The sequence below is a fragment of the Candoia aspera genome, chromosome 4, assembly GCF_035149785.1.
Source record: "Candoia aspera isolate rCanAsp1 chromosome 4, rCanAsp1.hap2, whole genome shotgun sequence".
Classification (NCBI taxonomy): domain Eukaryota; kingdom Metazoa; phylum Chordata; class Lepidosauria; order Squamata; family Boidae; genus Candoia; species Candoia aspera.
In genome coordinates, this window is record NC_086156.1 from 64,768,427 (window position 1) to 64,780,748 (window position 12,322).

Sequence of the window (12,322 nt, forward strand, 5' to 3'; positions counted from 1 at the left end):
AATTCATTTCATTTCTTCTTGCAGACCATAATGATGATATCACTTTTAAGACTGCCTTATCTTTAGGAAACAGATAGTGAAACAAGACATGTATTATTCAACCTCACTAGAAACAAAGGATGTATCTAATTTTTAACATCATTTTATACTACTCTATTTTATTATGATGATGTTTTTACACTTCTGCAAATAGTGTTGAAATGCAGAAATTAAATTTAATCTTTTAGGACTCTAGTATTTGTATTTTGCTCCTTTTTATTTTTTCCTCCTAATTTAATTTTAATTTGAGCTCTGAATTATATAACTGCAAACTTTAATAAATAAGTATGTAATAAATAATTAAACTTGAAAATTAAATCAATGTATCTCCATCTTCACCAAAATATCCTTTAAGGCATGCTTGCTTATTTGTGGAATATTGAGATTAATTTCTCATGTGACGCTGTACTATTTTTCATAGCACCGCTGTAGACATACATACAGTATATTAATAGAGTCCTTTCATTTGAAATCAAGGCTTTCCTTTACAGCTTCCTCCAATCACATCTACTCCTCATGTTTACAGCTACTTATCTACACATACCATTTCCACCACTAGCACCTCCAGTGCCAGCTGATTTACTCATATTAACAGTTCAGCATGTTTTCCATCAGACTGAAACCATGTGTTATCCCTTTCTATAAAAATAAATGAAATAGACTAGATCCTGCCAACTATAGACCCATTAGCCTGTTTAATACAGTACAATAAGCAAGCTATATGTCCATTGGAGCTGTGTGGCTAATAAATTCAAATCAATCAAATCAAATCAATCAAATGTCAAATATCTCTATCTAAAATCACTAGATTGGGTTGAAAGTGAAAATATTCTTGATGAGGAATAGGCTAGTTTTAGAAGGCATTGATCAGCTCTGGACCACTGTCTGGTCCTTCACCTTTTAGCCAAAAAATATTCCTCCCAACCCTAAAGTTCCCTCTTTTCAGCCTTTCATTTAAAATCTGCTTTTGATCTGATTCCAAGGGAGAGGCTGTGGGAAAAACTAAGGGGTTCCTCAACAGACAAAATGCTGCTCCTTCTTGTTCAGTCCTTCTACTCTTTGAGAGTCGGAGTCCTTGGCCACATTTTTCTGGAGCTGTTCCCACACAGAGGGGGGTAAGGCGGGGGCTTTAGCCCCCTTACATTTCAATTTGTATATTAATTCAGTAAACCAGACCCTTTCAGTTCCTAATCATCACCAACCTGTATTAGCAGATAGAGTGGTTCCAACGCTTCTATATGCAGGTGATGTTGTAATCAAGTTGTCCAGACTGGAATGAGAAGGGCACTGAAGGCATTGGGCTCTTTTTGTCTTAAAAAAAAAACTTGTAATAAATCTTCAAAAAACTAAAGTAAAAAATTTGCATGAAATTAAATCCATAACTGGCAATGTGTTGCCTCTATATGTACTATTCATCTTTCGTTGACTGAAGAACTGTATTAACTTCTACCATTTACTTTATACCTTTTTATTTCTATATTTGTATACCCATAGCGTATCTACACTTGTTTTGTTGCATTTGACTTGTGACCTATAGCTGTAATCATAAAGATTTGATTTTCTTGCCTTTCCATCACTATCTAATTATCCCACTGGCAGTCACTATGTCTAGAAAAGGCAGAGTACCAACTACAGGGGTGGTCAGAAGGAAACATTTCAACAGTTGCGTAGAAGCTTGTTTTGGGAAAGTTTCCTGTTCCTTCTGCAGCAATAGGATGAGGCTGAGGTAGGTCTCAGCGCTGGAGAATAGGAACTTGGATATAACAACCAGAATAAAGAAAATGTTTTTACTAAGTGGCACTGCACCAACATTTCTACAGAGATTACTGATGCCTATCAGAGTATAAAAGAAAGAGGGTACCTGACCAGGGTACTAATCTTCAGCTTAGTAGAAGTCTGACTACCTACTGTTCAAACGGCTGTGTACAACAGGCAAAGGCACTCAGCTGTGTTTCTTCTCCACCAGTGAGAGAGACTGCTGCCCCAAACTGTCTTTGAGCTCCAGCAGTTCTTTGTGATGAAACCTAGTCTGGATTGAAGAGGTTCAGACTGAAGAGCCACATTTTGTTCATTTTTTTTTTTAGAAATGGCCTAGGGCAACTCTAGAAGAATATGGCCTCCAAAGATGGCACAGTCTTGACAGCCAGTCTTCATGCTAAAATTCTGCACCAGCTGCAAACCTTGAATGGCAATCAAGCCTTTGTACTTGCTTGTAATTGAAGGGTGAAGTAGAGTATCAAAAGCAATGACGACCTACCCCAGTAGAGAAAATCCTAGAAGAACTGGTCCAGATAGAAATACTAGGTCCCAAGAGAAGGGAACTGGACCAAGAAGTAGACTCTGCAGTCCCAGCAACAACCAGCACCCTGATTCTAACATAGGATTCACCATGACAGGCTGAAGCATGCCAGTCCCCTCTTAAAATGGCATGTTTGGTACCTTGTCAAGAGAAGAGAGACAACAGGACTGAGGTTTGACCTGTTTTGATCATGATCCATGGGGATCAGAAGGAGGTGAACTAAATGACTGATCATGAAGTTTCAGCCAATAAAGTCAACCATTAATTTAATTTGATTAACTGTTAATTCATGTAAGCTCTATGACTCTATTTATTTGTACATAAATTCAAATAGATGTACAGTATGCTTCCATTCTAAAGGTATATAGGTCTGTAAATAAACCTTGAGTGATTTATGTAATTCAGTTCATTGTAATATTCATAAACACTTTTATACAAGCTGTTGTAGTATCATAGTATTCCATAAAATAGTCTCAGAGGAAAATAAGCTCTCCAGCTGCAAGTTTTTTTTTTCCTTCTCATTTCTGATTGGCAGATCTGAAGGATGAAGTAGGATTAATTTTGTACAGAGCAACCTCAGTATAAACAGTAACAGAGCTTTTTACACCTATTAGGGCTGTGCAGCAATCTAAATTCAAAAGACACATGGTGATTCAGAGGACACAGATTTACACACTTGTCAGCTACTTCTTAAAGAAACTGGATTCACATGGCTCTAAATCACATTTTCCCCTTCAAAGCTAGATTGCTATGCAGCCCTACTACTCATTACGCATGCTAAAAATGCTAAAATGTTTGCTTTTTTGTTCAATATAGGGATTTTTAAAAAATATTCCCCAAAACAAATAATTTCCTCAGGCCAATTTTTATGATGGTGGAGTGGCAGTTTTTTTTTTTTAGTCTGTACAATCATGTCCAATTCTCAGAGACTCCCTGGACAAGTTCCTGCAGTTTTCTTGGCAAGGTTTTTTGGAAGTGGTTTGCCATTGCTTCTTTCCTAGGGCTGAGAGAAAGTGACTGGCCCAAGGTCACCAAGCTGTCTTTGTGCCTATAAGGTGGGACTAGAACTCAGTCCCCCGGTTTCTAGCCTTATATTTTAACCTTAACACCAAACTGGCTCTCCTGAGTGGCAGGTAATAGTCAGCATTTTCTACTTTATGAATTGAACAAACAAGGGAGTAAGGAGTTTGTTCTGAGCTGAGATGCAAATCTCTGGAGCCCTGGATTGTTTTGTTTTGAGGTTGTTGGGGGGTTTTCTTGTAAAAATCAGAAATTAGGGAACAAATTAAAGCAGTACTGTATTCATTTTCATACAACACTGTATTCATTTTACTACTTTAAGAAATTAAAATGTGTTAAGTATTTTGTGGTTTACTCATGAAATTAATGTTTGATACATTTATTAAACACAGAAAAATAATTTAGTCAGACAACAATGATGTTCTCAAATTAAAAAAAAATCAGTTTTTTTCTGAAGCCCAGGAGTGTTTTTCCAGAAAAAGGAAAACACCTGGAATCAACCCATTTGTACTCCGGACAGCTGTTTGCAGCCAGAAAATCACAAACAGCGTTCATGTTTGACTGGTAAGAGCTATCCAGGAGGCTGGGATGTCCCCATTTCCAAGCTGTGCTGTAGCCTTAAAGGGACACTAAGACTGGCCACCCCATTTCTAAATCACCCAATTTATAATTCTTTTAAGTACACGTACCCTAAGAGAAGCTTTCTAGAGCAAGGAGAAGCAAGTTCTCTTGGTGCTTGTTGTTATTTTTGGATCCATTTTTTTAAAAAAAATTTTTTTTTTAAGTTTTGGACTTTGTTTTCCCCCCAAATATTAAGGAGGATTGAGAGTAAATAATTGTCTCCTTGTAATTAGTTTTGTACTATATTTGAAGATATTAGCATTTTCCTATACGTTGAATCGGCTGTTTTGAACTTTCCGTTTTCTGCTTCTACTTTTCCTGGGAAACTGTCTGCATATCTCACTTTGGCTTATGTAAACACATTCCAGAATTCTTTCATATCTTCGACTTTCACTGGTTAAGCTCCTAGGGGGTGCCATAATCTAATGCTTGAGACATGGAGGATTTTAAACAGACTTTCTCTGACTTCCAACAAGATTTTAAACAGATTCCTTCTGATTCCTACCAAGTTTTTACGCAAGGCATTCAGGACATTGTGGAAAATATGAGGTCTAAAATGTGTCATCTGGTTGGGGATGTCATGGATGAAACTGAAGAATTTAACAGCGATACAAATGTCTAAGAGTGAGATCAGGACTTCTGTTGAAATGCTGGATGAAGTTCGGATAGTTGAGTTGGAGAAATTTAAAGGAGAGATCGAGTTGCAAGCCACAAGTGAAATTGATCTTCTGATGGAACCCCATGGAAAAGAAGGGGTTATTATGTATGGGAATCTCCTAAAGAGCAGTCGGAGTTTTTGAGGGGGGCAGTTGGGCTGTTTGATCTTTTTAAGAAAAAAGCTCTGTGTACAGTGTGGGGATATGTAAATGCTCTGGTTTATTTGGAGTGGGATAAGGGTTAAAGAATATTTAGCTGGATTGTTTTTAAGGCTTGGCTGATTTCATTTATCTTTAATTGTTTGGATTAAGATTAATAAGGTATAAAAATGTCTACGTGGAGGGTTTTAGGTTTATTAAGATTAAAATCATTAAAATTGTTGTATTACTAAATATAATGGCAGACAATTTATGTGCTTTTTAGTTTGATCTTTATTATAGTAGACAGAAATATATAGAATAGTAGTAGGAAGGAAATAATTAAATAAATGTTATCTTTGGGGGGAAGTTGATTAGGAGGTTTATATAAATTTTTCTTTTTTTTTCTTTTAATATAAGGAAAGGGAATAACTGTATTTAGTGATTTTTACAATGTGCCAATGGAATGATTTATAGAAATAATGTGATTTTGGTTTAATATAGAGTAAGGCATTGATTATGGAAATTTTGTATATCCTTGCTGTTAAAAGTTGGAGTCACCTCTTTTTGTAATTTTGAAAATTTTTTCTCTTGTGTTTCTAAACTTTTTTAGTTTTTTCTCTTTTTTTCTTTGTAGTTTTTTGTTTTTCTGTAGTTTTTATCTTTGCTTGAAACTTAATAAATTTTTTATAAAAAATAAAGAAAATGTTCTTTTTCTTAAAATTGGAACTATGAGAAAAGCCTGTCATCCCTTTATATTATCAATTTGGTAAAAAATTAGTTTGAAGATAAAAGAAACAATCAACATGAGAATAACACAAAGTTATATATAATGGCCATAAACCTTTCCTCATTTTTAGAAGAACAGCTGAAGAAAAGAGGAAGAAAAACAGATTTAGTGCATATACATTTTGCATTTAATACTCAGTTTCATTTTCTGAGTTATCACCATTATTAGCAATTGGTTTCTTATGAGATGGGTACTGCATTTTTATTTCCTTGATAGACTTCATTTGTTGAAAACTGAAGGTTTGCGCACACTGAGATTGCTACTTTTTCACATTAGTGTCTGAATAAGAACTATATTAGTTTAATCCTGTAGATAAAAGTCTTCTTCCTATTACAGGTTGGAAAATATCTGAGGGGAATAAAAGATAACAATAGGTAAGAGCTTGACTCACTGTATAGATTATTCAAAATGAAAATATCATTGGATGTTTGATTTTACAGTACTCTAAAATTTTCCTATTTTCCATGTATGAACCATGGGGGGAAAGGGGGGGGTCCTCTCTTTTTTTATAAGTCTTCACTTCTCCAGTTCTAAGTTCCCATTGTTTCTTATGAGGCAGAAAAAGCTATAACAGTAGAGGCAGAAACAGGAATTAACATTGTCTCCTAAATGAGTTTGGATAAAACATCAGACCATGGTTTAGGAAACTACAGTATATCTATAACAAAACAGGCTGTGGTTAAAACACTCCTCCTTAACCACAGTTCAACCCCTGGTCTAGGTCCAGACAACTCAGCGGAACTAACTTCAAGACGGCTTGGCTCCTTATGTGAAAAACAGCTCATTGACTGATTTGGTTGATGATTTACTGAATAAATCATAACTGACTGGGTTCATACAACCTACTAAACTGAACTTATAGTTAAATGTGTTATATGAACCCTGTCTGTAGGTTTGTTTGTTTGTTTTTTTGCTGCCATCAAGTCAGTGTTGACTCCTGGCGCAACCTTTTATCCACAATTTGTGATAAACTCTACTAAACAAGGCATATGCGCACACGCACACACACACCAGGTAAATATTGGTCAATGCCAGGGTTGACCTTATTTAATATTTGGACCAGCTGGGAAGTTCGTAATTGCAGACTAAACTAGGAAGTTAAAAAAAAATTGGGAAGAAAATAATGGCAATCCAATTCTGTGTTACTGCCAAGAAAACTACATGGATGTAAGTCCCCAGGAGTCCCTCTCAGTTCAAAATTATTTTTTTGAAGCCACACAAAATGGATACTTAAAACTTCTGTAAAGCTTAAGGTAGTCATTTTGTCTCCAAATCCATACCAATTTTAAATGAAAAGAGATCACATATAAAGAACAAGAAGTAGCCCTGTCCACTTTTGGAATATGGCCCTTGGTATCCCATGCAAAGCCTAATATGACCCTCAAGGTGAAGGATGAATATCCATGCACTAAGCTATAATTTGTTTAGTTTTAGTTTAATGTGATAACCAACCAATAATATGACTTCTGAGTTGATGGATTGTTACATATTTCCCAATTCTTCTTTTACAGGGCAGACCGGTCATTGTACTGTGAACTACAGCCAATTGTGGTTTATTCACTATATTTTATTTATTCATTTATCAAATTTTGTCACCGCCCATTCCCTCAAAAGAGGGACTCTGGGCGGTTTACAGTAAAGCTAAAAAGATATTAAGATACATATACATATACTGTACAGTACATATACATATATATATATACACACACACACATACATGTACAGTACATATACATATATATCTATACATATAAAATAGCATCCAGGATGGCAATATTAAAAGTTCTGATTTAAATTCATAAGTACACGGTAACCACTTTAAGGCACTAGCCACCCCCAGGATTGACTACCCCCCTTCCTACCCCAAGCGAGATGGCAGAGCCAGGCCTTTAACCCTTTCCGGAAGGCCAGGAGAGAGGGGGCCTGCCTCACCTCTGGGGGAAGAATGTTCCACAGGGCGGGGGCCATGGCAGAGAAGGCTTGCTTCCTGGGCCCTGCCAATCGACAATCTCTCCTGATCGGGGTCCGTAACATGCCTTCTCTGTGACTGGGTGGGATGGCTTGATGTAATGGGGATGAGATGGTCCCTCAGGTAGCCAAATCAGGGTTTCTCAGCCAAAGCTCTGTGAGAGGTCACTAGGGGTTCCCTGGGAGATCATGATTTATTTAAAAAATTATTTCAAATTTGAGACACTTCACATTAAAGAGGTAAGTTTCAGTCTTTATTTTTAGTTTAAGAACACTGTTAATGCATATATACAGGCCTACACATGAAACAAATATAATAATTTTGTAACTTCTGGCCTATAGTTGAACCTGAATGTGCAGAGGTTCCCCAGGGCCTGAAAAATATTTCAAGGGTTCCTCCAGAGTCAAAAGGTTGAGAAAGGCTGTCCTATATTATGATTATATAAATCTTTTTGTTTATCTCAGTACAATCTATGAATAAAGTTAGCATCTCAGTACCATTTCACTAATTCTATAACTTTGGTCACTGTTACTATATTCATAATCTAGATTTTGGTAAATGGGTGATTTAGTTCCTAAAGCCACCTAGTTGACTTCATGACATGTATGACATTTAAACTACTAACTACTGGCTACATTAATAGTAGATTAAATATGATCAGTCAGCCAATACACTGAATCATAAAAATTAGTTTAAAAATTAGAGTGGACTGAGCTGACATAATATAACTCATCCAAAAAATCTAACCATGAATGTCAATAATAAAGCTATTATTTAATTATGTCTGAGGAGAACTTATATGCTGATCCATTTCAGGAGACCAAAAGTGACTGACAAATTAAACAAATTAAAAATAAAAATTAATAACATTACAATCTATCAATCTGATGGACCACCCTTCAGAGGTAGCATGATCAACTCATCCCTAAAAATGTTTCGGAACAGCCATGATTTTACATCCTGTGTTAAGGATGGGAGGATCCAGATATGCAGGTAAAAGCCATTACAAAGGCACACAGTTCTTTGCTAGATCTTTACCTGACCGGATAAAGTGTGAACTCAACCAATGTATATGCCTTGTCTAACTCTTAACTTTACATGCGTCCCGGGAAGTCTAGTTCAGCCTTCCCAACCTAGTTGCTATAGAAGACGCTGAACTACAACTCCCATTACGCATACCCAGGTCAGCAAGATGACTGTCATAGGGAATGATGGGCTCTGTCGACCAACATCAGGTTGGTAACAGCTGCTCTAAGGCTGTACTACGCAAACTTTTGTTTTACCTTTACCGATTTTTTATTTATGCACGCACTCCCAAAATACAGTATGGCTGCTTCCACTGGTAGGAGTAATTACGCCGGGCCAAATCGTAGATTGAATTCGATCAAAATGCAAATAAATGAGAATAGGGTGGGGAAATGGAGGCGGAAACCTCAGCACGACAAATTTATTTATTTAATTTGTCCCCGCCCATCTCCTCCCATCGGGGGACTCTAATACAAGAGAATTTCCGTAGTCGATCCAGATCGCGTCCTAGCTGGCTAGCTGTCACACGAGGCTGCGACAACCCGGGATCGGCGGCTTGTCACAGCCGAGCGGATAACAAGTCAGTGAGGAAGGCTTATCCGCCCCTTTCTTCTCCCCAGTCTTCTGCCGCGGTTCTAGTTCTTACCGTACGTGACCGTTACCATCACGGCCGAGCTCTCGTCAGGCTCCGCCATTCCTGCTCGCTCAGCCCTCCGCTCGAACTACCTCCGAGTCCCCCTGCTGCCCAGCAGCTGCGTCTCCTTCCTTCCAGTCCGGAAACTGCCCGGCGCCGAGAAAACGGAGGGGGGGGGGGCGGGGACGATGGAAAACTTCCGACAACCAGCCCCTCTTCTAGAAAGCTGTCGCAGTGATTGGTATAGGGGAGGGCAAAGAGATACCGCCTTCCTTGTATAATACTGCAGGGTATGTCGGAATGCAGGCTCAGGCAGCGTTAGATGTTTATTGTGTAGAAAGAAGGTTGATACCAGACACAGGTTATTCCATCACACGATGTCAAAGAAAAAGTTTACAGTAACACGATTCTGAAGGAGGAGGGTACTGTTACAGCATTAATAGAGGGATTTTCCCACTCCTGTCTCATAATTAGCAATTTATTCTATGTATTTTCTTGCCTGTTCAGATTGAATGCCCAAGGTAGCATATATCTTAAAGATAAAAACAAATAATTAGGCACGGTATTGTTCTGCCTAAGTATCAATTCAAACCATATTGCAGTGATACCATGAGAGCAGGACTTTGTGATAGGACCCTAATTGACAGACAAAAAAGAGGCCTCAAATCCAGCAGGCTTAACAAGTAATTGAAATAATACTACTTTTGCACATTTACAAATCAGATTATAAATAGACCTATTAGTTGTGGTCATATGATATGCTTTTTTGTGCCTTCAATAAGTTCCTGCAATTTTCTTGACAACATTTTCAGAAGTAGTTTGCCACTGCTTTCTTCCAAGGGCTAAGAGCGAGAGATTGGCCCAGAGTCACTCAGCTGGCTTCATGCCTAAGGCAGGACTTGAACTCACAATCTCCCAGGTTCTAGCCTGATGCCTTTAACCCCTACACCAAACTGGCTTTCATGGCATGCTTACCCATTATTAACTTTATTATGCTTTATTAACCAAAGTTTCTGGGTATTCACAGCATTCTGAATCATAAACACAGTTGGATTCACTCAGCATGCTAGGCTAAAATGTAATTAGGTAGTTTAACATTCAGTGTGTTGCTTGGATGCAGACTGTGATGGAGAAGTACTGGGACCATAATTTTTACTTAAGGTTTGTAATACATTACCCATCTTATCCTAGATTCCCAGTTTCATCCTGACCAAGAATGGACATTAAGACCTTTTCTTCCAGCCTCCAAACATGGTTTTAAGAAATTAATCCAGTTGAGCATTTTCACACAACACACTGAACCATAAAAATAAAGGCACCCTAAACTGGCTGGGTTCATAATATATGGCACTGCAAAATAGCCAAAACCATCTTTTACCTAGCACATTTCTTTAGCTTGTGCTTCCTTTGCACAAGTCTGCCCCAGATATCTTTTTTTTTTCTGTTATGTCTTCATGACATTGTATTCATCTTATCTGGAATTTATAACTGAGGCAGCTTAAAGTCATCCATAACTGTATTTCAAATGTTGAAATGCTGCTTTCTCCCTTAAGCAAGCAACAAGGCAGGACAGTTTTTCTGTTGAAGAATCTGTACATTTTACCAACCATTTGGACACTACTGAAATCATGTGACACTTTACCTCCCACTCCAGGGTTGGGAACAGCTTGGCACCTACTGGCTAATTTAGGCTGGGGCTGGCATGACCCCTCCACCTTCTGGTTCAAGGCCATTTTGCTTTACGCAGAAGGAGAGCCTACTTCTTTCAAACCAGGCTATCCCCCTGTACCCAACAGTTCTACAAAATGATCCCAGTTCAGAGAGTTGGATCAGCTGAAGAGCAGCTGATGGGCAATCACAGCAGGTGGGGAGGAAGGAATGTACCCTAAAGTGAGAGGAAATTGTCTTTCTGTGTCTGCTGTGCAAGTCTCCCTGCACCTGTCATTCTTTGGACTGCTTTTGAACACAGGTATAGTATTCTTCTGTAATACAATTGCCCTATTGTATCAGCTAATAATTAAATAATTAAAAACAATAATTAAAATCAATAATGACATGGTGTAATATGTCTTGTGTTGTTGTTCATCTGAGGTTGTATTTACCTAATTTTAAGACCCGCTAAGGACCAGATGATTTTTATTATGTCCTGATACGTAAAACCATAGAACTCAAAGAGGGTGTACTTTCTTTTTCACACAACTGTATTTTCAGGCCAGGATCACACAACTTATTATGCAAAACCCAAACCATATTATAATTCAGTGTGATATGTGAACACAGCCATTGTGGTTTATAAATCAGTTTATCATGTCTTAATTTATCATATGAATCCAACCAAAGCCTTTCCTATTGGCTATGTTTGTATGATGCACCCACAATTAACTTAATCATGGAATATTCAGTCTCCTAAACTTACATGGTACAAGGAACCATAAATTAACCTCATAGACTGGGCTCAAACATGCTGGAGTAAAATTTGGTTAGCTAGTCTGTTCCAAACATACTATGCAAACCAAGAAATGGTTGCATCCAGAGTCTGAAACACATTCACATAAGAGGCTTGTTTGGCTCCCTATCTTTTATATTGTTTGTTAAAAGGAAACTAAGCCACTCAGTCACATCAAGTCTTTTGTCCTTACCCATGATTAACAGTAAGCCATTGTTAAAGTTAGTTTACTCATTGCACTAATGCATTATGTGCCTTGTTTTGTTTTAAACAGCTATGCAGATTTAGACAACCATCATTAAATAAACCAAGCTTAGCACAGTGTATAAACTCACTCCGTAAGCTTGCTCTTAAGGGTGTAATGGGAACCTCGTCGTAACATGGTTTCCTTAATAATCCAGATGACCACTGGACAGCAGCAAAGATCTCTTTGCATCGTCCATTGCTGCTGTTTATAGCCCTCCCGTAGTCCAATCTGTCACAGTATTTTGCTTGCTCGATGTCTTGAAAGTAAAATGAAGACAATAAACAAATATCTCAAATACTTTGCTGTAGCCCTGTTATTCCATACTTTATTTTCATCCTTCCCTTTTTTGGAGCAAACACATCTAGCTACACGCTATTCACGACAACATCCTTGTTCTCCTAACAAGCTCTCCTTCCTCGGTGTTTTCCAAAGGAACC

The 12,322-nt window shown here is 37.8% G+C and overlaps 1 protein-coding gene across 2 annotated transcripts in view; it reads right to left on the minus strand.

Moving 5' to 3' along the window:
* BAG1 (BAG cochaperone 1) overlaps positions 1–12,087 on the minus strand; it is a 50,500-nt gene extending 38,413 nt beyond the window's left edge. Inside the window, exons 1-2 of one of the 2 annotated variants that reach the window (XM_063300306.1) lie at positions 11,974–12,087; positions 9,205–9,724 (exon numbers count right to left, since the gene is read on the minus strand). In XM_063300306.1, coding sequence (XP_063156376.1) covers positions 9,205–9,253 — 49 coding nt within the window. In that variant the 5' untranslated portion in view covers positions 9,254–9,724; positions 11,974–12,087. The remainder of the gene's footprint in view (positions 1–9,204; positions 9,725–11,973) is intronic. The other variant, XM_063300305.1, reaches the window with a different exon arrangement.
* Between the last annotated feature and the right edge of the window lie 235 nt (positions 12,088–12,322).